The following is a 26,466-nucleotide window of genomic DNA, read 5'->3' as shown; positions in this document are numbered from 1 at the left end:
AAGTTTTTAAGGCTTTAATATTAGTATTAATAAGTTAGAACTCTGTAGTCTATCTTGTAATAGTGAATTTTCCTGTCAGGTTGGTGGAAAAGCTAGTCAGCTAATTAAGGGACTGGACTTGTTTTATTTGCTGGCCAACTGTGGCCAGTTTTCACTTGCCATAGAATCTGACATTAAATTCTATTGGAAGTGGTTAAGGTAAAGGTTATTATTGCATTTCATTTATCCATTCATTGATTCAACAAACATCTTTTATACTTACAGTGTGTCAGGCATTGTGTGAGGCAGGAATACTGAGATGTACGAGGGATATCCCTGCTCTCAAATAGTTTTGGTGCAGTGGGGAGCTCAGACATGCACAAAAGTAGGGTGATATGGAGATCCAGAGGAGGGAGGGGCTACCTGAGAATCCAGAAAGGCTGGAAGTAGAGTTTGAGCTGAATTATGATGAATAGGGCTTCACTGGCAAACAAGGTGGGAAAGTCCTCCACACAGAGAATAGCACGTGCAAAGTTCTAGAGACATGAATATTTCTGGCACATGTGGAAATAGTCGGGAGCTCAGTCTAGAAGGAAGGTTACATATAAGCTGGTGGTGGAGATCAGTGTCAGGGGAGATAAGCCTGGAAAAGTAGTCAAAGACCAACTCATTCATGCCTGAACTCTTTATTTAGCAAACACAAAGTATCTACTATGTGTTGGAACTGTTATAAATACTTTACAAATATTAATTAAGTCCTCATAATGACCTGATTTTTATTCCCTTTTTGTAAGGCAAGCAGAGGCATGGAAATGTTAAGTGACTTGCTCAAGGTTACTCAGCTGGACAGTGACAGAGCTGAGATTTGAATTGTGGCATGTAAAAAGTATTGATCCTGGGGAAAATGCTGCCATGCTTCTGTTCATTTCATACATGTTCTCTAGGTACCTCGTAGACCCTGAAAATAAACTGCCTCATATAACTTGATGTGACTCTCATAGCTTTTAATGTCTGTCCTGGAAGATGGATGATTAAACAATTAACTCAGTAAAGTCATTCGGAGGTTCTCATATTCCAGGCCCACATTCAGGTTGGCCAAACCTGATCACTTGGTATTGACATCAAAGGTGGTAGGGCCAGGACGCTCAGACCCCACAACCTGGAAACTATTTGGCATTTTGTGAGGGCCTCCTCCTTGCTTGGTGAGCTCTCCCCCAGCCCTCTGCCAGATAAACCAAATGCCTTGGCTTCCCAGGGAGCCCCTGGCCTACTGCAGGTGGCAAGTGCCCAGAAATAAACAGTCCAATAAAGGCTACAATAGGAATGCAGCCAGCATTGCAGTGGGGCACAAACAATGTAGTCAGGGAGGCACTATTTAAACTAAGCTTGAGAAAATGACCTGAATTTTCCTGGCTGACAAGGGAGTAGAGTTGAAGTGGGGCTGGGAGGCATTCTGAGTGGAGGGGACAAGACCTAGGTTGTGTGTCATGCAAAGAAGTTTGGCCCTTCTCATGGAATCAATGGGGAACTACTGCATGGTTTTGACCAGCAAAGATATATGACCCAGTTTGCATTTTAGAAAGACATCTCTGGCAGCTCTTTGATGGTCGGAATAGAGAGGGACTATCCTAGGGGCCAGGAAACAGGCAAGAACGAAGGTAACAGCAGCTGGCATAGAGTAGAAGGGATGGATTTATGCAATATACAGGAGTAGCATTGACAAGATGCACCCTGCAAGGACACAGAATGCTAACCTTACATCAACAGCCATCTCCCTTCTTTCTTTATTAATAATGTTTCAGCTGAGTATAAGGCTAGGAAGTACATTTCCCAGCATTCTTTGCATCTGGCCAACCTCTGAGCAGAAGTTGCAGTGTCATTAAACAGGAAAGAACTTGTGCTTCCCACTGCACCCCCCTTCCCAATGGATGAAATTTAGGTATGATGGTGGACGCTACCTCGGCCACAGTGGATACAGAGATGGCAGGTATGTGTTGAGGATGGCAGAGACCTCCCACCGTCCTAAAGGACTTATTTTGGGGTTGTCACTTAAGCCACTGAATTTCTGGGACTCTTTGTTATAGCAGCCTGGAGTATACCTTAACTAGTTGGCCATTCTTTGAATATGGGGAACAGGGAGTGAGAAACTCGCAGGTGGCTGGTGATCTTGTTAACTGGGCCAAGAGACTCAGAGAAAGCATAGGGCTAGATGGGGTGGGGTGGAAGAGGATTAATTTAGTTTTGAATATGTTGAGTATGAGATGTCTGTGAACAGTGGTGTATGATAAATGTTTTAACAACCATCTTTTTGGGAAAGGGGAGCCCTGATCTGAAGCATTTGCCAACCTTCATGGTGTAAATACTCCCATCATAACCTTTACAAGTCACTACTGTCAGCATGACTTCACTGAATGAGGCGTTGGGAAGAGAGGTATACAGTGGGCTCCTGTAAGCTGGTCTGAGCTGGCACAAGTTGACTCCAGCACGCCACTGTCTGTGAGCATCCAGATGGAGATATTCAGTCTGCAGTTGGACATATACCAAGTCTGCACATGGGAAAAGACATCTGACCTGGAGATAGAGATTTGAGAGCTTTGAGCAACTGAGGGTGAAGGCACAATAATGGATGAAGTCACCAGTGAATAACATGGAGAGTGAGAAGAGAAGGGTTAAGTGGGATCCTGGGAAAAGCAATATTTACCGTGTGCCCTGAAAAAGAAGAGAAGGCCATAGGGAAGCCTGAGAAAAAACAGTCTGATGAGGAGGAAGTGTCTGACGACTCATCAGAGCCAAGTTCTCCATGTATGCTCAGGGCTTCTTGCCTTCTCAGAAAAACTGGCCATCCATCACTCATCCCCTACCTGTCTGTACCCTTCACCTCTCTCCCCACTGTCCTCATTATAATCTAAACAAGCTCCAGTAGCTCCCATCAAAACCCAGTTATCTTGACTCCACATTCTCCTCCCATTGCTGCCCCACCTTTCCACACCCTCTCCAAGCCAAGATTCCCAAAGGCTTGGCCACTCTGGTTGTCTGCACTGCTTCATTTCTCACTCACTCTCAGCCCACTGCAAGCACAGCTTCCCTTGCAAACCACCTAGGACAGAGTCACCAGCAGCCTCCACATTACTCCATCCTATCCACACTTGCCAGTCCAAACTTGCTTCTCTGCAGCATTCGACACAACTTACCATTCCGTTTGGAACACTCTTCCCTTTTGGGTTCCAGAACTCCACATTCTCCTGATTTTGTTCTTAGCTCTCTAACTTCTCCTTTGGCAGCTTGCTCTCCTCTGCCTGACCTCTAATGTTGGAGTTCCTCAGGCCTTGGGCCATCTTGTCTTTTCCCTGAACCTCTTTATGACTTCATCAGCTCTGAACTGCCACTCATTCTCAAGGCTCTATTCCAACCCAGACTCTTCTGCTGAGCCCCAAACCTGCTTCAAGAGCCATCTGCTGAATATTCTTCCTTGCATCTCTCCTAGTGCATCAAACCTAACATGTCCCAACTTAAAACTCTTTGATCTTCCTCCCAAATACCTCCCCTCCCAAATCTACTTGCTCTCCCCCTTCTACTTTCAGAAAATGGCACTTCCAGGTGACCAGCACTAATTGTTATTTCAATGATAACAGTCTCTAGACTGTAACCTCCCTGTAGGCAGAAGACGGTGCACATGTTCATGACTGTATCTCAGTGCCTAGGACAGTACCTAATATTCATCATTGGGACTCCATAAATATTTGCTGAATGAGTTAAAACAAGGAAGCATTATTAGCACAGAAACCAAAGTGAGAGGAAGCAGTGTCAGATGCCCTTTAGAGATTAGCAAAGTTGGTTTCTAGTTTTAGGCTGCTAGTTTTCTAAGTGACTTTAGGGAAGTCACTTTGCCCATCTGTAAATTGAGAGGAAATTGGAGTAAATTTTCTAAAAGGTCCTGTCCCAATTCTAACATGTAATTGACTGCCAATATACTGTTTTTAATCGGTAAGTGCACACAAATGGAATTTGTGCATAACTAAGAATGTGACTTTATTTTCTTAAAACAATTGAGCTGCTTTGAAAACTCTTTGTAATGCCCCTAACAGAGGCTACAAGGAAAGTGTCTGTTACATACTTTACTTGTAAACTGCACGAGGCCTCAATGGAGGCTATTCATTGACGTGAATGTTCCAAAGCATTTTCACAATATGTGGAGACCTCAGAACAATACAAGGTGATTTGCAGGGCAGGTTGCAGTCAACACTCTTTAATTTTACAGGTGTGGAAACTGAGGCCTATACTTACATTCTCATCCCTTTGCAGGGATGGTCCACAAGAGGGTTCATCAAGAGGCTAGCATTGATATTGCACAGTAAAGTCGCTAGCTAGCGCTGCCTTGATTCATATCTCAATTCTGCAGCTCTAGGCATCTGTTTCCACTACTATAAAACGCTATTACTTAATATAAGTTTAGGGGACAATGCAATTACTTACCTTCATAGTATTGTCGTAAGGATTAAATAAGTAATGAACTCAAAAAAATATGAGTTATTACAGTTTCACTCGGCCCCATAGAGTTCTACAAACCCCACTGGGCAACGCTGGGAAACTGCCTGGGCAAGACTCTTTTCTCGGCATTCCCAGGTTCCCAAGGGCCAGCACCGGCTCGCTCAGATTCTTGCTCTGGGACTTCCGGAACCGCCGCTCTTTCCCTCTGTCTCTCGAGGCCGAAGACCCTGTCCTGCGCGGGTTGGGCTCTCCACCTCAGTCCCTTGTGGAGGGGCGTGGCCTCACTAGGGCCGGGGGCGTGGCCAGATAACTGGGGCGTCGAGACCCCCTTCCCAGTCTGGAGCCGCCCAATCCGGGAGGCTAGGTCACATGACCGCTGAGGGGTTTCTCCCTCCCCTATGCCGGGTCCATCTTGCCAGCCCAAGGGGGGGTGTCTTCATACTTTTCGGGAAGTAAAGTATTTATTTTGGCCCACTTTGCGTCGAAATAGCGTGGAGTAATAACCTTGCTGTGACGGAGTCAATCTGTGCCTCTTAAGTGGTGTTTTCCCTTCCTGCCTCCCCCCACTAAATAGTTGGTCTCGCCCAGCCGGGCCCTGGGCGCGGCGGCGACGGTCGCGTCACTGGCGGGCGGGATCCCTCCGCTCTGGGGAGAGCAGCGCCGGACGGTTGAGTTGAGGTGACTGAGAAAATCCATCCGCGTCGCCGCCTCCGCCGCGGAGGAAGACAGGACCTTCCGCGCTCCTTTAGCGACCCTTCGCAGAGTCCTATCGCCACAGGTACTTCCGCTGACAAGAAAAATCCTCATCTCCCCCAGACCCAAAATCCCATGGGGGAACCTCTCTTCTGTCTCCCCGGTCTGGCTCTTCGGGAACGGACGTAGCTCCTTAGACCTCCCAGCCCTCTGGCCCCGTCGCTCGCAAACCCGGAAGGGGAACTGGGGGGACCCTCGCCTCAAATAATGCACTCCGTCCCTGCACCATTAGGGGCATTTTGCGTGACTCCAGACCCCATCCCAGCCCCGCTTACCTCTTGCTCCTGGAGAAGTTGGGGGACCGAATTCGGGGCTTCCTCTAGGCCCCGTCCCGCCCCCTTTCTTCACCACCACCACCCTCCCTCCTGCCCCTGGGTAGCACCCCTCGTGTCCTTCCGTTACGCACCCCTGCCTGCATTCGCCTTGCAAAACTCCCGAATCCTCGGAGGCAGGCAAGGCCGCGAGGCCACCCTTGCCTTCGCCTCCATTTGGGTTCTGCCGGTGTTTTCTGGCCACATGACCCTAGACCGGAGACATCGGCACCCTATTACCTCTTCTAGTCCTAACCCCAAGCCTGGCTCCCGGGCGCCGCCACCCCTAGCCTAGATTTAACTTGGATAAAAATGGAGGTCGTGGGGTCCGGAGGGCCAGGCCCACTGCGTTTCGCAGCGCGGCACTGGCCGGCGCCTTCCAGCTGCCAGATCCGGTACCCTTCCTAGTTCCCTCCCTGTCGCCCCGCCAGACCTGCGGGGGCAGTGGCACCCCCATTTCTCCCTGGGGCTCAGACTACTCTGTGGCCAGAATCCGGGGCCGCGGAGGGACCCTGGAGGGTGATGGGAGGTGAAGGCTAAGAACGGCGCCCCCGCCCCCAGCGGCTTCCTCCTGGCTTGCTTCCTTCTGTTTTCAGCTTCTTGCGTTGCCGCCAGGCTTGGCTGCTGGCAGCTAGAAGGAAGGGGCTTTCTCCGGACATGGGCAGGTGGAATTGGGGGGAAGGGGGTTCTGCCACCCTCCTTTTATTTGGAGGGCATCCCCTGGCACTGGCGTATTAAGCTGAATTGACAGAGGGGGAAATGTTCGTGGGGAAGAGGAACGCCCAGGGCCTGGGGGAAGTGGGAGCTGGGTGGGGGATGTCTGCGTCGGCCGAGCACAGTGTGCATGACCAGATCACACAGGTGTCCAAAAGGTGGGGCAGGACTCCGGGTCCTGGAGCGGAGCCAGCCAGGCCCCTGGGGCCCCTGCGCGGTGTCCGCGGACTGGGCTCCTGGGGTGCCGAGAGCGCAGCGGCGGGCGCCTTGAGGCCGGCTGCTCGCCTGCCCGCCCGCTTCCTCGGAGCCCTAATTACTCGAGAGCAGCTCCCGCGGGCTTTCTGCGGGCGCGCCGGAACGGGCGGCCTCGGAGCGGGAGGGAGCTGCTCTTGGAGCTGCCTTCCCTGCTACCCTCGCCTCCACCCGCCGCGGGCGGCTAATGGGGCGCAGCAGGCCCAGGGATTATCCGGGTGAGCCGTCCCGAACCTATTAGTGCCAATCGGCTTTTCCCAAATCCTGTAAACAGCCACCCTGGCCGGTTCTGGGTCGGGCTGGAGGCTGGGTCGGGTGGGGGTGAGGGGCCGGGGGTGGGGTCACCCACCCTACAGGTCTCTGCCGCGGATGCGGTTGCCTTGGCAACAGGGCTAGGGGCATTTCACCAATGAGGTGCTCTCAGTCCGGGTGACGGTTGCCTAGGCAACCCCACGAACAGCCCAGCTTCTTCCTCTAGTCTCTCCCCCCACCCCAGTCGAAGCTGGGGGGGGGTGTGGAAGGGTGTACTGTCTGTGTGGGTGAATTTAGAGGCACCGCCCCTTTTAAAATTAGGTGCTAGGAGGGCAGTGCCTGTGCTGGCCGGGCGGATGCCAGGTCTGTTTTCTCAGGGACTCTCCCCGCCGCCGCCGACATCCCCAGCACCCCCCTAGTTCCTGCCGCGGGTGTCCCGGCCGGGCGGCTGTCCGAGGGAGGGGTTTCCCCTACGCTTCCTCTCACACTTCCCCCTCCGTTTCCGGGGGGCGGGAGGACGACTGGGGAAGTCAGCTATTCCTGGGCACCACCTCTCCCGTGCCAGAGACCCCGGCACTGCCTCGGGGACCGCGGCCGCCCCCTCCCTCCTTCGCCCTGCGCTTACCCCTTCCGGGCCGCGCTTCAACCCCGCCTTGCCCCCCTTCTTTCCCTGGCGGCCTTGGGCCTGACGTCAGCCTGCATCCCCCAGGCTTCGGGCCAGAGGCGAGGAGCTGCCTCCCCCAGCCCCCGTCTCGCGGCCCCCAGCCGCCCCCAACCCCGCCCCACGGGCCCGGCGCCATGAGTGAGCTGGAGCAACTGAGACAGGAGGCTGAGCAGCTCCGGAACCAGATCCGGGTGAGGGCCTGGCGGCTGGTGTAGGGAGGCCCAGCGGGCAGGGCCAAGTGGCTTGCATGTACTGGCCTGGGAGGATTTATTTTGCACTTGCGGGTACCCTAATCTCTTACTGTTTCACCCTCTCCATTCCTGTATCTCCTGTTTTCTTTCCCTCTGGCTCCTTCCCCATCTCTCCTGCCTCTCTTTGACTGGCTCTGCCATCCTTTATAGGATGCCCGGAAAGCATGTGGGGATTCAACACTGACCCAGGTGAGATGAATCCAGGGCTGGACATGGGGTTTAGGGAAGGAGCAAGGGTTTGAGGCATACTGCTGGGTGGGCCTTGCTGCCTGAACTTCCCTGAGCCCGTTCTGCCTCCACCTCCAGATCACAGCTGGGCTGGACCCAGTGGGGAGAATCCAGATGAGGACACGGAGGACCCTCAGAGGGCACCTGGCAAAAATCTATGCCATGCACTGGGGGACAGACTCAAGGTGTGTGTGTGTGCATTTGAGGCTGTGTGCTGAGCTTTTGTGTCGGCTGGGGCTGACTTTATAGCAGGTGGGGATGGGGGACATTAGCCTTGCAGATCTGGTGGGAGAAACAGGATGCCAGTGGTGTTGAGTGTGTTTGGAAGACCATGATTCCCAGACATGCCCAGGAGACGGGAAACAGGACCGACCACACTGTTAGGAACCTCTGGGCTTCTGTTGGGAGTTGTATCCGAAGGGCCTCCCAGCTCATAGGAGCAGAGGGAAGGGTGTCTTGCCTCCAGAGGGGGCTTCATGCCCTGACCCCTTTGCCTCTCTCTGCCATTCTCAACAGGCTGCTGGTCAGCGCATCCCAGGATGGAAAGCTCATCATTTGGGACAGCTATACCACCAACAAGGTAGAGGTTGTGCCTGCGACTGGATGGAATGGAGCTGCAGGCCCCAGCCAGCTCTGACCTGAGCACTGCCCTCCTCTCCAGGTCCATGCCATCCCACTGCGCTCCTCCTGGGTCATGACCTGTGCCTACGCGCCTTCAGGGAACTTTGTGGCCTGTGGGGGGTTGGACAACATCTGCTCAATCTACAGCCTCAAGACCCGTGAAGGCAATGTCAGGGTCAGCCGGGAGCTGCCCGGCCACACTGGTGAGAGGGGCCTAGTGGGGCATAGTGCTGTTGTTGGGGGAGGGGCTGTGCTGCCCTCCCTTAGAGACCCAGCTGACCAGCCCCTTTCCCCAGGGTACCTGTCATGCTGCCGCTTCCTGGATGACAACCAAATCATTACCAGCTCTGGGGATACCACCTGGTGAGGCCCTGCCACAACTAGGCAGTTGGGGCTCACCTACAGTTCTGCCTGGGGGCTGGTATCTGTGTTTAGTACATTGTACAACACCCTGAGAAAGCAAGGGCAGAACCTTCTGAGCATCTAGCCTCCCTCTCCTGGTGTGGGGGTGGAGGGCAGGTACAGGGAGAGACTCCTGTGATGGAGTGGCTTCCAGCACCCCTTTCTTGGAGGCTCTATCAAGGCTGACCTCACATAGTAGAGGGACAGGGAAGCAGGGAGTATGCCCTACACCTCTGATCCCTGCCTTCTTCCTGTCACGTCTCCAGTGCCCTCTGGGATATTGAGACAGGCCAGCAGACGGTGGGTTTTGCTGGACACAGTGGGGATGTGATGTCCCTGTCACTGGCCCCCGATGGCCGCACCTTTGTGTCAGGTGCCTGTGATGCCTCCATCAAGCTGTGGGATGTGCGGGATTCGATGTGCCGACAGACCTTCATTGGCCACGAGTCCGACATCAATGCAGTAGCTGTAAGTTCCAGGGCAAGTTGGGCTGGCTCATTTCTGCCAGGCTTCTGGCCCTGCTCTGTGCCCTCATCATGCTCTGATCCTGCACCCCACAGTTCTTCCCCAATGGCTATGCCTTCACCACGGGCTCCGACGACGCCACATGCCGCCTCTTCGACCTGCGGGCTGATCAGGAGCTGCTCATGTACTCCCATGACAATATCATTTGTGGCATTACCTCGGTTGCCTTCTCCCGCAGTGGCCGGCTGCTGCTTGCGGGCTATGATGACTTCAACTGCAACATCTGGGATGCCATGAAAGGCGACCGTGCAGGTGAGCTCAGCGCTGAGGTGGGCAGTTGCAGGCAGGGACGCAGAACCCAGATGGGTGATACTGTTGTCCCCTTGCCTCACAGGTGTCCTTGCTGGCCACGACAACCGTGTGAGCTGCCTCGGGGTCACTGATGATGGCATGGCTGTGGCCACAGGCTCCTGGGACTCCTTCCTCAAGATATGGAACTAACAGGCCCAACCCCACTGGGCCCAGACCAGGAAGGGCCCTGCCCATGCCCACACTACAGGCCAGGAGCTTTGGGGCTGGGTACATACACCAAGCCTCCCTCTCTGGGTCACTGGGCCTTGGGTCCCTGCTCCCCTACCCAGGTTTGGTTCCTCCCGGGGCCCCCACTGTGGAGTTAAAGATGGGGATAGAATGGGGGAAGAGGAGGCACAGAATACCCTCACCCTTCTGCTGCCCTGGGGTTGGGGCCTTATCCCTCTGGAGGGCCAGAGGCAGGAGGTGGAAACTCCAGGGGCTGGCTTTTTTAAAACTGGTTTTATTTTAATTTTTATTATATTTTCAGTTTTTCCATAAAGGAACCAATTCCAACTCTGTACCTGGTCTCCACCCTTGCTTGTCTTCCTTATTCCAGGTGTACCCACAGGGGCAGACCCGCAGCCCCCGCAGTGGCCTATGTGACCCAGGAAACCCTTTCTCAGCCTAAAGCAGATCACAGGTGGCAGGAACAGAAAGGCCCCCTGCCAGCACTTCTCAGCTGAGAGGCACCCACAGTGCCCTCTTCCCCAGAGAAGAGATGCAAAGGCAGAAAGGGAGAACACACACCAAGTTTTATTAGGGGTTAGGGGAGTATTTACAGGGGTGGGTAGAAAAGGGAAGTCACACAGGGTAGGGGGAGACTGCAGGTACAAGGCAGACAAGGGGACACAGGATGACCCCTGCACCCAGCACAGCCCTGGGAAGGGCAGAAGAGCAGATGGCCCAGGAAGCTGGATGGGGCTGCAACAGACAGTGACAGGGTGGAGTCCCTGGGCTGGGGAGCTCAGGGGCTTGTAAACATTGACCACTCTCAGAAGGGGATAGGGGTGGGAGAGGTCTCCCCCTACACTTCCTCACAGGGTTAAGGCCTCTCCAGGCTCAAACCCCCCCCACAAGTTCAGTCTCTTTGGGGGGAGGGAGGGGAAGGAAGAGACAGGGAAGTGTCATCCCCCCCTACATTGGCTGGGGCAGGGGTGGGGGGGTTACATTCAGTCACAACAGCACTCCCCCAACGCCTCTGATGCCACCACACACTGGCGTGAGGAAAGGGGGAGTTGGGGGGCCAGCAGCAAGACATCTCCCCCTGGCCCATCACCCCCTTATTGCTTTAGAGAAATATTGTCTTTTCACGGACGCTAACACTGTTGAAACCAGGGAGAAGCAGGTGGAGGGAGCTCCTCCACCCCGAAGGCCAGCTTTACCCCCAACACTGACCCAGTTGCCACTTTGGTGCAAAAAAAAAAAAAAACTCTCTAGGAACAGAAGGGAAAATGGGGGCCACTCCCCATGTCCCCAGGGCAGGAAGGATAAATACATTCATGGAGGGGAGGCAGTGGCAGAATCCTGCCCTAATACTGCGCTCTCAGCAATGAGGTCATGGGAGAAATTAGATGAGAAACTGAAAAGACAGAGCTGTTAAAAAAAACACACAAATGGAGACATACCCAGGTAGGTGATTGCAAAGTGAGTGAGCAACAGAAGCACAACCTACCCGTGACCCAGGAGAGACTTCTATTCTTGACCCCCACCTTACCCAACTAGTCAAAGGAGCAGGGAAGGGAGAGGCCATGCACTCCTCCCCCATATGGTCAATGGAGGGGGTCAGGGCAGAGCCAGGTGGTCCACATCCCACACAGCTGGCTTGCAGGTGGGGGCTCCTTCTAACACCCCCTGCACTGCAATGCCAATTCCCAAGCCAGCCCCTCCCTTGGCCTCCTGGGCCCCTCCCCTCCCCACCTTCACAGGAGGAACAGTCATGAAGTGGTGCCTCTCTCCAGCCTGGAGGAACTGCTCCACCCCCACCCTCCCTCAAGGTTGAGGTAGGGGGTACAGCAGGGGCTTGTGGCCCGAATAATACATTCATGTGGCAAGGCAGGGGGCTGGGGCTTGCAGCTTCACACCTAGGTCGACCCCCAAACGGCAGCGACGGGGGAAGCCCCTCACCAGGGCAGAGTGGAAGTTCTGCTGCCCTGATGGCCAGATGAGGTTGGCACTGGCCGGCCCTCTCCCATCAATTCCATCAGCCAGCGGAGGATGGTAGCCAGGGAGCTGAGGCAGCCTGGCCCATTTGTGCAACTTTCCCCCAAAGCAGCAAAGCCAAGGGGCTACTTGGGCCCCCACCCTGGACATCTGTGCCAGTCACAGCAACAAGGGAGCCGTTCACAGCGGGTCCGGCCGGCGGGGCTGAGGAGGCCTCGCTGTGCAAACTGCTGGCACCCCAGCTTCCAGTTACCCCAATGGCCCACCTTGCAGGGTAGGGAGGGTAAGTGCAGCCTGGGGGCCAGACAGGACAGGTCCATGGGGCCCAAGTCCCCACTGCCCCAAAATAACAGTGTGTTTTTTCTTTCAGTCTCCTAACCTTTTTTTTCATTGTTTTTCTTTTTCTTAAAAAAAAAAAGGAAACAGCGGACCTTCCATTGTCACCTCCACTATCCCCACAGGGGGAAGGCGGTGATCAGAGTGTAGCTTTCAACAACTGTTTTTTTGTCTTTCCTAATGGTTTCTTCAATGTTTTAAAAATTTTTTTAAAATAAAAGAAAAACAAAAAAACCCTTCCCCCCATCTGTAAAGTGCCTCGTGGTGGGTGAGTTAAGGTGCATCGTGTGGTTTGTAACAAGTGCTGGGGACCCTGCCCCTGCTTCCTCCTGTGCTCCTCATGGGGAGCCTGCAGGCTGGGGACCCAAAGGTCCAAGCTGCTGCCACCCCTGGCCCACAGCCCAGGGGCCTGGTGGGATGGGCTGGTCAGTAGTCATCCATGCTCTCGATCTCACCAGAAGGTCCATGCAGGGAGTACCCTGAGGCCAGGAGAAGCTGGGTGTGAGCACTCTCTCCCAGGCTTCTGCTCCAGGCTGGGGAAGGAGACCCCCTCCTGTACCTCCTTCCCTTACCCAGGATGCTGGGGTCTGAGTGCAGCATCAATGCCCGCCTCTTGGCCTTACTGCCCTCCCCAGGGCCGAGTTTGGTGCTGTGGTTGGTCTGAAAGGCTGTCTGCAGGGAGCCACTGCTCAGCCAAGCCTCCTGCAGGAGGGGAAGAGTCAGGAGGACGCTGGCACTCACTCTGCACCGGGGCTGAGAAACCTTACCTGCTGCCGCTGCTGGCTGGCTTTTTGCTTGGCCCTCCGCTCCAGGAACTGTTTGGCAAATTCTTTGGCTTCGAGCGTGTCCCCCAGGCAGGAACGGATATAATCATGGACATCATAGGGGGACTCCACCTCCTTGAGGATCGCTACAGCCATGGGCACTGTGGGGCAGGATGGGGGCTGTCAGGACCCACCCAATGCAAGTCAGGAGCCATTGGCCCAGCCCAGCCTCCCAGGGTCTGCCCTGTGTACCATCCAGGCTGCCTGTGGTGCTCAGCGTGTGTAGCATCTGCTCACACCACTGGGTGAAGCCATCCTGGGGCCGGGGGATGCCCTGTAGCAGCTTCAGCAGCTTCTCTTCCTCCTCTGTCTTTTTGCGCACAGGCCGACCTGAGAGGTGGCTGTACGAGTCACTGAGCGGGATGGGGGTCAATTAGAGGCAAGAAAACAACTCAGGTGTCCCTCATCCCTCCACCCCAGGCCCTACCCAGACCCTGCAGGCCTCAGCACCCACCTGAGAGAGGGGCTGCTCCGGCTGTTCTTCAGGCCCAGGCTGCGGGCCAGGCTCCCACTGCTCTTGAGGGTGTCCTCCCAGAGCCCCAGGCTGCCGCTGCTGCCCCCACTCTTGTCCGGCCCGCCCCACAGTGGCCCAGCCTCAGCTACCCACTGGTTCAGGGGGGCAGCGCCCAGGCCCCCAAGCTGCTATAAACAGCAGAAAGTCAGGGCCCAACAGGAATACACACACTCAAGAAAGCAAAGTGGAGAGGCTTGTTTCTGTAGTAAAAGTGGGACAAGGTGAGGGCCACATAGGAAAGCAAGCTTTCAGGGTCAGGCCGGACAGTCTAAGCTCAGCGACTCCCCCCGCCCAAGGCTCACCCTGGGAGCTGACTGGAAGGGGGGATTCCCAAGGGCCCCAAAAGTACCAGTCAGCAGGGGACAGGCCCTGCCTGCTCACCACGCGGTGGTTGGACTGGGCCCTCGATGGCTCCCGAGGCGGGGGCTGCTTGTGCAGTTGCCGCTCACCCTCCAACTGCAGCTCCAGCAGCGTCTTCATGGACAGTCCCTGCTTGGCCAGACCGGCCCAGAGCGGGGGCGGGGAGCTGGGTGCAGGGGGCGCGGCGGCAGCCTGTTGCTGCTGTAGCAGCTTCAGTAGTAGCTCCTGCTGCCGCACCTGGGCCAGAGGCACGCGGTGAGGGAAGTGGGGCCCCAAGCGCAGGCCCGGAGGCCAAGGGTTCACCCAGCTCAGGCGCCCACCTGCTTACGCCGGAACAGCTCCTCTTCCTCCTGCCTCCGCTTTTGCTCCTCCTGCTGCTGTTGGCGTCGCTTCTCCTCCCGGCGCTGGCGCTCCTCCTCCTCTCGCTTCACCCTGAGCTCCACTTCTCTGCGCTCTTGGAACTGGCGATCAGTTCACACTCCCAAGTCAGGCCCGGGGCACCTGGCCCTCCCGCCTCAGCCCCACCTGCCACCCCAGGACTCTGTTCCCAGGACGCCTACTCACTTTATGTTGCAGCTGGAGCTGTTCTAGAATTGGACCCTGAGTCGAAGAGTTTACTGGTATGTCCCAAAGACTGGCCTCACCGCCTGCAGTAGGAAAAGGCAGATGCAGGAGCTCAGGCCCTGGGCTGGAGCTGACGGGAGGAGCAGCCCCTGGCACCTACTTGCCTAGAAACTGCAAGGAGGGCAAGACAGGGCCACCAAGCTGACTAGCCACACACCTGATTGTGATGAGGCTGAGGTATGTATGTCCCAGAGGGAGCCTGAATCTGGCACCGATAGGGATCGGTTCATCGTCGGGAGCAGGTTCTGGTCCCCACCTCTGAGGAGCAAAGCACTGATTTTCAATCCCTGATCTCCAGTGTGGTTCACCCTCATCCCCACTCCGTATCCTCATATACACAGTGCAGGCACACAAAGACTGCGACACAACAGACAAGCCCGCAGACCTGGGGGGTTTGAGAGCTTGGAGCTGCTGCAGGAATGCGCTGAGCTGCTGCTGTGGTGGCGTCAGGTCCCCCAGAGCCACCTTTTCCCGGAGCGCACAATGTGGGAGCTGCCGGCTGCAGAGACAGGACAGGGGTGACAGGCAAGCTACACAGCCAGTGTGCCCAGCCCTACCTTCAATCCCTTCTGGGCTCCCCATACCTGCTGACCAGCTGAAGAAACTGCTGGTGCTGCAGCTGCTGGTACAAGGCCGCTGCCGCCAACTCCTGTTGCTTCTTCAGCCGCTCCTGGTCCATGTTTCCCTAAGCCAGGTTGAGAACGTTCCCGTGGCTCTGACCTTGTCTTGCTCTGCACCACCCACAGCCATGCACCAGACTCCCAGCTCCCCTCCCTGCTCTGCGCCAAGAAGGGTATGCTCACCAGCAGTGGGGGTGGTGAGGGCCCCGGCGCAAAGGGGACACGACCCCACATCTTGATCACCTCACCCAGCGGCTGGAAGCCCTCATCACAGCCCCGCTTCACCAGCAGGGACATGGAGAAATAGCCTGCCTGGAACCACTCTGCCATCTCCTGTGTTGTGAAAGGGCCTGGCCCGAAGGAAGAGGGACTCGATCAGGAAGGTGCGCCAGAGAAGCCCTGAACAAGAATGGGCTTGTGTGGTCCTCCTGCCCCGCTGTAGCCCTGGCTCCCCACAGACACCTTGGATCTCCCCCTGCGGGTCCTTGTAGAACCACTTCCGAGCGGCACCGTGGCTTAGGGGGAGGGCAGTGACAGCGGCACAGTGGCGCAGGCCCTGTGCCTGAATGGCAGCCGTGAACTGCTCTTCCTCCAGAGAGCTGTCCTGCAGGGAGGCCACCAGTTTCTCTGCCTCCTGGGTATCAGGGAGAGAGAGAAGGCTCAACCACCCAGTCACAAAGACATCAGGACGGGACTGGGGCTGGGGCTGAGGTCAGAGTGGGGTCAGGAGATCAGGTCACAGATGCAGCAGGACAGACAGGGAAAAGCTTGAAACAGCAGCTCTCTGTCCCCCTGCAGGGATGATCCCTAGAGCCTTCTTCAGGCCCTCACACCTGCTGCAGGTGCTTCAAGCCTTCATCATCTTCCAGGTCTCCAGGTGGGCCAGGAGGAGAGCCCACCCCAGGACTCAGTTGCATTTCCCTCATATCATCTCCTAGGAAAAGTGAAAAAAGAAGGTAGAATGGGGAGGTCCAGAGAAGGGGGAGCCAGCTGCTCATCCACCCTATCAGAAAGTGGGCTATGCTTCCAGCCCCCATCCAACCCGATGCCCTGCGCGTATGCGTCTCCTTCCCACAGGAAAGCGGGGGCAGGGGTGAGGGACGTTTTCCCATCAGTCCCAGGCTCCAGCTGCAAGGACAGCTCCCACCCTCTGGCTACCTTCAGCTGCTGGCAGGTCTTTCTCCACAGCCTCATCACCTTCCCCATTAGCTCCCCAGAGTGGGCCCAAGGTAGGCAGTGGGGACGGGGAGCTGGGCTTCTCCTCCTGGGGAGGCAGTGGGGTCAGTTCCTTCCCCCCTAGAAGAGAAGGGTCGTCAGCAGAATTCAAAAGCAAACAGGTGAAAGGCTTTATTGTTTAGCACAAACCCTCCTTTTGTGGCCAGAACTGGGGCCTCTGGGTGTTGAGTCCTTGCCCTTCACTGTGATCAACCCAACCAGTGCCCAGCAAATCACCACCACAGACCTGCTCTGCACACTTGCTTTCATGACCCCACAGTGCTGGACACATCATTCAAATGTCCACACCACCACCCAGAGCTTATACACAATACCACAGATTCAACACCATGTTCTATAGATTTCTAAAAGGACTTTCAAAGGTTGTTTCAATTATGCCTGACTTCCACCTGACATGCTGCCTTGGAGAAGCAGTGCTGCCATGCCCATGCACACTTGTCAGTACCCGCTCCTCCTATGCAGCAGGTGGGCTGCCGGGACCTGGCCTGGAGGGGGCCCCTCTGCTCCCATGGCCCAGCCCAAGGCTCTCAAGCACCCCCCGCCCCCCTCTGCAGGCTTACCTGCCTCAGGTCCCTCCTCATCTAGCCTTTCTGGAGGCTCTTCCTCCTCTTCCTCTAGGCCCTGGAAGTCGAGGTCCTGCTCCTCAGGAATGGGCTCCTTGGGGCCCTTCTGCACAGCGTTAGGGGACGCAATAGGGAGCAAGGGGCACAGGACAATGGGTGGAATGAGAAGGTGCCATCCAGCAGGCTCCCACCAACCACTAATAGAAACCTTCTCCTGACCACCTCAGATACCTTGAGGGGCAAGAAGGCCCCAGAGGCGTCAAAGGTGCCCATTTCCTCATCCTCATCGTCCAGACACCACTCCGGGAGCCCATCCTTCTCATCATCAAAGCTGTCAGGCCCGCGGCACCTCCGGAGGTGAGAGCTGCCTCCTCCACCCCGCCCCTCCTCTTCACCACACCCTCCTCGATCCCCTCGCAAATCAAATTCAAACTTGCGACGTCGGTCCCCATGTTCCCGCCAGCCAGCAGAGCGGGGACCACCATCTGGGCAGAAAAAGGGAGAGGCAGGGGATTGGAACCCAGTCAGGCCAGAGCCTCTGCTATTTCACTGCCCACCAGTACCCCTGGGAACCACCAGCACTCCCAGGTTTGCTCCGGAGCGCCGTCCAGAAAGCTTTCTGCTCCACCTGTCCCCAGGCCACCCATCTGGCCCCAGTCTCACCAGGGCTGGCTGAGCGCCAGCGGTCGCCATCTCGCCGGGGTCCTGCCCCAAGTCTCCAGCTGCCCTCTTCTTCCTCTTCTTGCTCCTCTCGGAGAGAACGCCAGTTCTCGCTATCTGAGCGGGCGTGTTCCTTCCTCAGGCCAGACCCTCCCTCCTCAAACCCGGATCGAGCTTGGGGGTGGGGGAAGACAAGAGTCAGCAGAATGGCAGCCACGGTCCCTGGAAGACTCCTACTATAACCTTGCTGGGAGAGAGAAGCCCAGCTCCAGGCCCTCCTCCCCCCCACCTCTCTCAGGCAGCACGCCCCTAAATGGGGTCACCCACTTCAGACCTCCCCCAGTTTCTCAATGGCATTCACGGCCTGGCCATCACCCTCACCATTCTCCATACCTCCATCCCTCCTGGCTGACTTCTCAAACCGCCTCTCGCCTCTGGAGGAAGGAAAATACTAGTCAAGGGAGGGCAGCCTCCCTTCCCCAGCCTGTGGGATCCCTGCACACCTTGTCCGCTCTGCCATGAGAAAAGCAGGGGAAGGGGCAAGGAGACTTGGAAAAAGTTAGGCTTGGGAGGGAGCCCAAGGGGAGCACACAGAACAGGTCAAAGGCAGAGGGCAGGAACACAGGGGTAGTAGAGTATAGTGAGGTCTCTGACCAGGCCTCATTTGGCGGTCTCCTGTTGCCCTCTAATGACAAAGACCCAGGCCTCCCTCTGTGGAACCCTGAGACCTAACCCAGGGCTTCTCTCTGCTCTGCCTCTATACCACCTCCTTCTGGCCTGCACCTGTCATCCCAACTCTGGCTGCGCTGGATCTCCCGGGGGTTTCGGCCAAAGGCTCCATCGCCTTCTTCAATGCTTCTTTGGTAAAAGCAACTGTCACCGCGGCCGCGGCCTGGAGAGGAACAAAGTGCACGTGGAACATGCCAGACCCTTTCCCCTCAGCCCCACCTCTGCCTGCCCCCACAGCACACCAGCAACCCCCTCTACCTCGGCTCCGAGTGCTGCCCCTGCCACGGGAGGCGCCACCTAGGGGGGGCCCAGCCCCTTTTCCCATCAGCCTCAGCACAGCCACGCTATTCACTGACAGGGAGAAGTTTCTCTGAGGAGGGAGCCAGGGATGGGAATGAGGACCCGGGTGCCCAACCACCCCCACGCCTACCCAGAACCACCACTTCCACCATCTGTCTTCCCCACTTTAGCCCCTCTCGCCAAGGTGGAGGAGACCCAGCGCCCTGGCCTGCGCCTGCCCTGGCCCAGCCCCACCTGCTCCTCCTCAGTCAGAGGCTCCAGTGCCAAGGGCTGCAGTGGCTCCTCCTGCAGCACCGCAGCAAACTCCTTGTCCTGCAGCTCATCAGGAACCTATCAGTTGGGGCAGGAGGGCTGAGATCCCACACGCTCCTTGGCCTTCTCTACTGACTGAGGCCAAACAGGCAATGGGCCACATACCCACACCCACTGATCACCCACCTTGTTCTCCTTGACATAGAGGGCCAGCATCTCCTCTCGCCCGTAGCGATAGTCAGCCAGCTTGTATTTGGGCATGGCGGGGGATGGGGGTGGGGAGGCCACACTGCCACCACTGGAAAGGGCCCTCAGCCTAGAAAAGACACATAAAGGATGGATAAAGACAGGAGTCTAAGCAGCCCTATTCTTCCTGCTTCTCCACACCACCCAAAGCACATCTGACTCACCACTCAGGCCCAAAGTTGAGGGTCTCTGCTGCCATTGTGGAACTGGGCGTGTCCTAGTGGTTGGAAGGGGTGAGCAGAGCGGGGGACCTAGCATTCACTCTCCAAACACCTGTGGAGGCACAGGGACACTGGACCTTGGGAACAGCTCACGAGGAGAAATCTGAGGATGAGGTCCCCATCTTGGTGGGCACAGCAATGGGCTCTAAAAGGTTTTACCTAAGCCAATCACGTGCCACTCACACCATGAGTTCACCAAAGAGCCACGATGGGGGAAAACCTGCAGGAGGGAAGGAAACAGGGCATCTAGAGCTTCTTCCAGCTCCTGCAGGGGGTGCCCTCCCTCTGCCCCAGACTCACCTGGCAGACTTGCCGGGGAAGCAGGGGGGGCAGGGGCCAGGCTTTCTTCAAACAGGGGCCTATGCTGGAATGAACCAGGGTCCCTAAGCTACTGGATGTTGGTCTGACTGCAGTGGTGCCCAGGGAAGGACCTTCACATCTAGGAAAGATCCTTCAGGAGAGGTGAGGGAAGAAGGTGGGGTTAATCTGGCCTCCCTGCTAATGATACTCCTCTGACCATCCTCTGTCCTACCTAACAGGTTGATCCTCAGCTGCCCAGAGGTTACCTCATCTCTGGCACCCACATGCTCATTAGGCCTCGAGATCAGTTAACTCACTCAGCAAAGCCTGACAGAGGTGCTGGGGGTGTGGCGGAGCAAGCCAGGCACCTCTTAGGCCTCAGGCACTTTAGCCAGATGGTGCAGCAGTTTGTAAGACGGTGCTTAAGGTAGCATGGCTGTTCAGAACAACAGAAAAACACACTCACATACACACAAGCAAACAGGAAAACCCACTGGAGCCATGAACATTCTAGAGAGGGAAAAGGTCACTTATGAAGAGGTGTATTAGAAATGACATGGGGAGCAAAATTATCTCCCTCCTAAAAAAACTCAGGGCCGGCTGCTTGGTGGCTAGAATTCAGGGTTTACAAGGGGAGTAGGGGGGCTATTCCAAGGTCAAAGGTGGGGTACACACAGAAGGCAGGCAAGTCAGTCAGCACACCCACAGGCTGCTTTACCAAACAGGGATCAACACCCAGAGCTCTCTCGATCAGGAATACCCCAATCACGAGTACAAAGAGCCAAGAAAGGAACATTATTATGAGAGTAGCTAGGAAGCAGGGCCCCTCACCATAAGTGGAAACAAGGTCAGTGTTACTGAGGTTGACAGAAGAAGGGCAATGGCAGCCATCTGTCCCCTACTGAACAATGGAGGCAGCTCTCGGGGGGTGGTTCATCCCCAGCAGTGACAAGCAAGGACGGGTGGGCAGGGTCTCAGGGGGCTGCCCTCACTGGCTGGTGGGGAAGCTAGACTGGATTGCATCCACAGTTCCCATCAACTCCAAGACTCCACACCTCTGGGAAGAAGGCAGAAGGGAATCCACCACAGGGGCCAAGGGCAAGAGGCTCCCACCTACAGCTGCAAGCTGGAAGGTGAGGCAAAGCTCCACGACACAGAACCCACTCCCAAATCCCAAAATCTCAGGGCAAAATGCAGCTTCTGAGACCATCTAGAGCAGAGCTGACTTCCGCTGGCATGGGCACCTCTTCTACAAAAGCCCAGCTGCACACTGTGGTGATGGAGCACAGCCCCCGTGGCTGTTGGGAGACACACATGCTGAGCAGCTCTTACAGTCACCGAATTCAAGTAGGCCTCCCAGAACAAGAGAGTAAGGGCCACCCTCTATGTTATGCCCTTATGTGATCTGGCCAATAGCAAACCTTGAAGGCATCATGCTAAGGGAAACAAGCCAGTCACAAAGGAACAGATATTGTTTGTGTTTCCCCATATGAGATTCCTAAAGGAATCAAATTCAGAGACAGAAAGTAGAATGGGGGTGGGGGAATGGGGGCAGCAGGAGGCAGTGTGCCAGACCTGGGAGGCAAGGGAGCAGGGAGTTGTTTCACAGGTACAGAGTTTCCACTGAAGTGGGGAAGACTGACAAAGTTTTGGAGATGGATGGGGGTGATGGCTGAGCAACGTTAATGTATTTAACATTGCAGAACTGTACGCTTAAAGTAAAATGGTACATCTATCACTGTTACAGAAAAGAAAAAGGAGAAAAGGACATCTGGGGATAGCTATCACATACCTGAAGTCTTCCCCGCTCCAAGAAAACACCCTACATTCCTTCAGACCAGCCTCAGGAGAGGCTGTTCTGAGCCTCCCCAGTTCACTCCTAAGAGCCCAGTCTCCTAGAGGGACAGAGGTGTGCTGCGGGCACAGAAGCTGGTGGGGGGGCACACTCACCCTGCCACCCTTCCAGGGAGCAGCCGTGCTCCTTGCCGCTTCCCACTACTGGCCTCTGCCTTTCTGTCTTGCTTGTACGGAGCGGACTGAGGGAAAGCAGCTCCCAGCATGAGAGGCAGGGAAACTGCAGAGACAAGGAGAGGCAGTCAGGAGACAAGAAGCTGATGAGCAGCTGGAGAAAAAAGTCAAGCTCTAGGTGGACCCAGCCAGAAAAGGACCTGGTCCCAGAAGCTGGGGGCTGCCTGGCCCTTCCTCAGAACAAAGGAAGCGTTGTGAAGCAGCGCATCCGCCGCCCCACGTTCCCAGCCCTCCAAACAGGTGCTTCTCTTCCACAGGCTGCCTCCAAGCCAGGGTTCTCACCTGGAAGTGACTCTGCTCTCCAGGGGGACATCTGGCAGTATCTGGAGACATTTTTGATTGGCATAACTAAGAGGTGCTACTGGCATCTAGATAGTAGAGGCCAGGGATGTGGCCGAACATGCTACAGTGCAAAGGGTGGCCCCACAACAAAGATTATCTGGCCCAAAGTGTCAACAGTGCCATGGTTGAGACACCTCCCCTGTGCGAAGAGCACAGGTAATGTAGCTTCCGTGTTTGTGGAGAAGAATGGAAGGCAAGAGAAACCAAATTTACTCCAGCTCATTCTCCCCTGTGAAGAGCAAGGAGATCATTCCCTAATTACACTGTCCCCTGAGAGACATCTGAAATCCTGCCAGGAGGGAAAGAAATCCTTGAGAAAATGAACAGATTAAACATAACATTATCCTAAGATTCTCCGTCTCAAACTCTCGAAGCCAAGAGTCTGGATCCCTTGCCAGTAAAGGAAGAGAGGGCAACGTGGCAGGTAGAGAACCAGGGACAGCATCCTTGCCTGGCTGCTTAATCGAAGGGGTTCCTCACAGGCTCACCCCAGCTTGGCCCCACCTCTTGACCCTGCACTCAGCACCTGTCTGCCTCATCCAGCTCTCTCCCTTGCCCAGCCTTCCCTTTCTCAGGCCTCAGTATACCCTCACTCCCCAACACCTTAATTACTGCTATTAAAAGACTGCCCCCTGCTGGAGTCAAGAGGAGAGGACACCCCAGGTCCTGGGTGTTCACAATAGGCTTGAGGGAACAGAAGGGGAGCCTGTTTTCTGGAGTTCAGAACTCAATGGTGAAGGAAAAGATCCAGAGAATAAACAGCCCCGGTACACACTAAATTAAGAACATTATTTCCTCACTCCATCACCCCTAAAATTAGCCCCAATCCAGAGGGCATTGTGCCTTGGCACAGAAAAGTACCACTGCTAATGGAAGTGAAGTCCCAGATTCCCCAACATTTGAGCAAGCAGCAACGGCCCAGCCCCAAGCCTGCTGGAGGTGACTCCGCCCTTTCTCAGGATGGATATTTTCCATGTGCGGTAGGATGAAAACTCCTTCGAGGCTTAAAAAGGGGCACAAGCCCATGGTACCCCCCAGCTGGTCTACTACCCCAGCTCTCTACTCTGAGCTATCATGAAAAATAATGCTCCTTGGCATGTCTACTGGTTTTCAAAGCCCTTTCACACTTTACTTCGCTTTGATCTCTTCTGCCCACTTGCCCAGTGTTGGGCCCCAGCCAGGGAAAACAAGGAAGGTGGCTGCAGCTGCCCGGACAGGAGACCCTGATGTCCCTAGACACTCTATCCAAGTGGAAAACGGGCGCACAGGCAGTAGGAATCACCTGAAACTCACAAGCATACTTTGTGAGTTTTAAACCATTTTTAATTCATTAAGATTTTTAAAATCCTTCACACGGCCACCTCTTCTCACCTTCTCTGCTCTAAAGTGGGCTATTTTTTCTATCCCAAACTCCAATTACAAGCGTTAAAGGACAAAGTGGGTCCTGTAATCCATCAAATTATTCACAATGTTAGTATGTCTACTGGCTGAAAAAGCCAGGCCAGCAGTCAAAAATTACAACTCACTTGGCTGTAATCCCTATATGGGACAACCTTCAAGGCCCCTGGTCCGCAGGCCATGGCAGCCAACACAAAATCCAGATCTGTCTCAACCCTTCACAATTACATGTTGGCCCTACAATCTAGGAAATAAAATTGGAGCTGGGGTGAGGGTGGGTGACCGAGACTGCACGGGAACAGTACTGACCCAGGAGCCAGAGCTCAAACTCCCACATAGCGAGCAGCAAATGAGACAGCCTGTTGGTACCAATGGTGTTGCAGCTGCAGAGGCAATTGACTGGGGGGTCTAAGTTGCAACTGGCAGATCAGCTCAGAGGGGCAATGGAGCAGTTATCTGGAGGCTGATCTCTGAGCAAAGAGCAATGAGAACCAAGAGGGGAGTAACACTTGGGCAGAGAGTGTGGAAAAAGAAAGAGCCGGCCAACAAGTACTGATTTTTAGCATCTCCTGCGCGACAAGGCCCTACTCTGGAGCAGACCTGGAAGCTCACTGGGAATTGTAGTAGTGACTGAGTAAGTGGGTCTCTCTAAAGTTAACCTGAAAAGGGAGTAAAAAGGGCAAAGTGCGAAGGGCCGTGGCCAGGGAGCTGCTGCATCAGAGATGGGCTGGGAAGAGCCCAGCATGGCAGGAAAGACTAAGGTGTTTAACACCGCCGGACAACAGGGAGGAAGGAGACCCCAATGACCAAGCACTAATGTCGCTGGCTGAAAAGAAATAAAACCCAGTCAAGGTGCTTTCGTTAAAAGGAAAAGCCTCCATGAAGCGTTAGCCAAAGTCATGGAACACTTGCACTTTGAGACCCGCAGGGCCCAGCTAATTCCGATAAGAACCCGAGGAACATTGGGGAAACCTCCAGGGAGTGCCGGGCATGATGGTTGGGGGCCCCCGGACTGGCCCGGCAGAGGATGAGGGCGAGGGCCCCGGGCAGGGCTTCCGCGGGGCCGGAGAACGACCGTTAGGAGCGCGGGGATGGGAAAGAGGCGGGCCGGCCGGGGAGGACGGCGTGCCCTTCAGGGAGGGGGCCAGGGGCGTGGGGCGAGGGCGGACACCCGCAAGAGGAGTCGACCTCCCTTGGGGCCGCGCTGGGGGAGGGCCCGGCGGGAGGCCCGGAGGCGGACGCACCGGGCAGCGAGGGCGGCGGCCTCGAGAGGAGTCGGGGGAGGGTCTGTGCCGGCGGCCCGCGCTCTCGCTCTGGGTCTCGCAGGCTCCGCGCGGCCGCCTCGGCGTCGGGGGCGGGCTTGCCCCGGGCCCGGCGGCGGGCCGGGGGCCGCCGAGCGCTTACCGCAGCGGGCGGGCGGCGGGCGGCTCCGGTCCTGGGGCGTTGGCGGCGCGCAGCGGGCCGGGGGCGGCAGCAGCAGCGGCGGGGGAGGGGGCGCTGGCGCTCCCGCGGCGGCCGCTCCTCTCTGTTTGTGTTTGTAGCAAGATGGCTGCCCGCCTCGCACCACGTGACACGGACGCGGGGCCACGGGGCCGCCCCCTCCGCAGCCGCCGCTGCCTCCTCCGCCGCCCCCTCCGCCGCCTCCCTTTGCGGCTCTGGCTCGCTTCACCCGCCCGGCTTCTTGCCCTCTCCAGGTGCCTGGCGGTCAACGCCTGCTGCCCCCGACCTCCCCACCCCCCCGGCACGTGACCCGAAGCTCGTCTTGTCACGTGACGGTGGGCCTGCCCCCCGGGATGAAGGGTCTGAGATGCTCCCCGCACGTGCCAGGCGATCGTCGCGACAGAGGCTGCGGCTGTGGCGTCGCCGGCCTCTCCTGGCCAGTGGGCTTTCTGTAGGAGGCCCACCTGGGTTGAAGGAGACAACGTACAATCCCGAGGTCGTTCATTAGATGTTCAGGGATATAGAAAATAAGTGGGGAATCCAGTGATTTAGAAACAGTCCGAGGCAGCCCTGCCTGGTGAGACCTGGAGTTTCTATCTGGCCCCTCCACAGACTGCCTTCTAGACCTGGGGCGAAAGAGTTGAAGCTTTCAGGCCTCCGTTTATCCTGTATTGTAAGGTGTAAGAGGTGTTTTCCGCCTCATGCCCGGCCCCCACTCCACTCCCTTCCTGGAGCGCTGAAGGAATTAAGTAAATGTGAAAGGGTTTGAAAAGACAGGAACTGCTATGCAAAGAGGAACTGCACTTGGACACGTCCTTTGTTTTAAAAATGGGGTTTTCAAGAATGACTTTAACGAATTCCCAAACTTTTGGGGATGAGAAAGTTTTGTATTTGCTTTCACCATCCAGAATGTGTCTACTTCCCAAACAGCTGTTACCAAGCAAAATGTAATCCTCTTCAGGATAGCTACAGGTAAATTCAGAGTTGTAGCTTGAGTCCCCTGTGTTGTGCCATAAAGGAGCTCCGACCTCAGGAGCTACCGCGAGGATCCTTTGTTCCTGCAGCGAGTACCTCCCAGGCTTCTGTGCCCTTGTAGTTTCATTGTCAGCTTTTTTCAGACCCCTCGACTTTCCTGCTGTCAGGATTCCTCTCTCAGTCTTAGTCAAGCTGCTTGCTCACAGGCTGGAAAATGCAACTGTTGAAAGCAAGAGCTCTGGTGCTGGTTCCATCCTTACTGTCTGTGGCCTTGGGCAAACGAATTAATCTCTCACATTTAACAAGGTGCCTGGCAAGGGGGCGAGCTATTCCACAAATGATAGCCAACAGGGGCTTCTGGTTCCACAGGGTGACAGTATTCAGATTGTTAACACTATGAAAATGTAGCAACAGAACCCAAGCTTGGGTCAGAATTCTCCTATAATAAAGTTCTAAGTTTATGACAGCCTTTTTTCCTTACTCAAAGCTTCTGTTGTTGCTTTTTTTCAACTTTTCTAGATTGTGTCCTGGGTAGTGGAAGTTTCCGGGAGCCTAATCTCTGAATGAATGAAGTCTTCCCATGTTTTGTTAATTAGCCAATGTG

The 26,466-nt window shown here is 55.7% G+C and overlaps 2 protein-coding genes across 15 annotated transcripts; one reads left to right on the top strand and one right to left on the bottom strand.

The window, feature by feature from the left end:
• The first annotated feature begins 5,105 nt into the window (after nt 1-5,105).
• On the top strand, nt 5,106-10,252 carry GNB2 (G protein subunit beta 2). Its single transcript, XM_036904586.2, has 10 exons — nt 5,106-5,245; nt 7,459-7,604; nt 7,815-7,853; nt 7,971-8,077; nt 8,409-8,472; nt 8,554-8,716; nt 8,810-8,876; nt 9,182-9,383; nt 9,476-9,692; nt 9,775-10,252. Exons 2-10 carry the CDS (start codon nt 7,548-7,550, stop codon nt 9,879-9,881), a joined length of 1,023 nt encoding a protein of 340 aa, XP_036760481.1. The 5' UTR covers nt 5,106-5,245; nt 7,459-7,547; the 3' UTR covers nt 9,882-10,252.
• Nucleotides 10,253-10,467: 215 nt separating this feature from the next.
• Nucleotides 10,468-24,989, bottom strand: GIGYF1 (GRB10 interacting GYF protein 1). 14 transcript variants are annotated; one of them, XM_036904569.2, is made up of 28 exons: nt 24,692-24,826; nt 21,630-21,753; nt 19,680-19,830; nt 19,539-19,599; nt 19,323-19,431; nt 19,099-19,228; nt 18,895-18,990; nt 18,619-18,730; nt 18,415-18,523; nt 18,013-18,065; nt 17,635-17,805; nt 17,191-17,456; nt 16,969-17,077; nt 16,331-16,468; nt 16,006-16,106; nt 15,635-15,806; nt 15,356-15,522; nt 15,137-15,237; nt 14,938-15,051; nt 14,710-14,810; nt 14,493-14,575; nt 14,249-14,389; nt 13,950-14,165; nt 13,509-13,696; nt 13,247-13,407; nt 12,998-13,155; nt 12,803-12,932; nt 10,468-12,709 (listed from the first exon to the last, which is right to left on the bottom strand). In XM_036904569.2, the coding sequence occupies exons 5-28, from the start codon at nt 19,355-19,357 to the stop codon at nt 12,657-12,659; spliced, it is 3,105 nt and encodes a 1,034-aa protein (XP_036760464.2). In that variant the 5' UTR covers nt 19,358-19,431; nt 19,539-19,599; nt 19,680-19,830; nt 21,630-21,753; nt 24,692-24,826; the 3' UTR covers nt 10,468-12,656. The 14 variants fall into 14 exon arrangements, with proteins under 14 accessions (XP_036760464.2, XP_057343286.1, XP_057343284.1 ...); XM_057487303.1 differs by lacking the exon at nt 24,692-24,826 and adding an exon at nt 24,852-24,987 and having other exon boundaries at nt 19,539-19,830; XM_057487301.1 differs by having other exon boundaries at nt 19,539-19,830.
• Between the last annotated feature and the right edge of the window lie 1,477 nt (nt 24,990-26,466).

Source organism: Manis pentadactyla, chromosome 10 (assembly GCF_030020395.1).
Source record: "Manis pentadactyla isolate mManPen7 chromosome 10, mManPen7.hap1, whole genome shotgun sequence".
Taxonomy (NCBI): domain Eukaryota; kingdom Metazoa; phylum Chordata; class Mammalia; order Pholidota; family Manidae; genus Manis; species Manis pentadactyla.
This window is presented reverse-complemented; position numbering and strand designations above follow the sequence as displayed.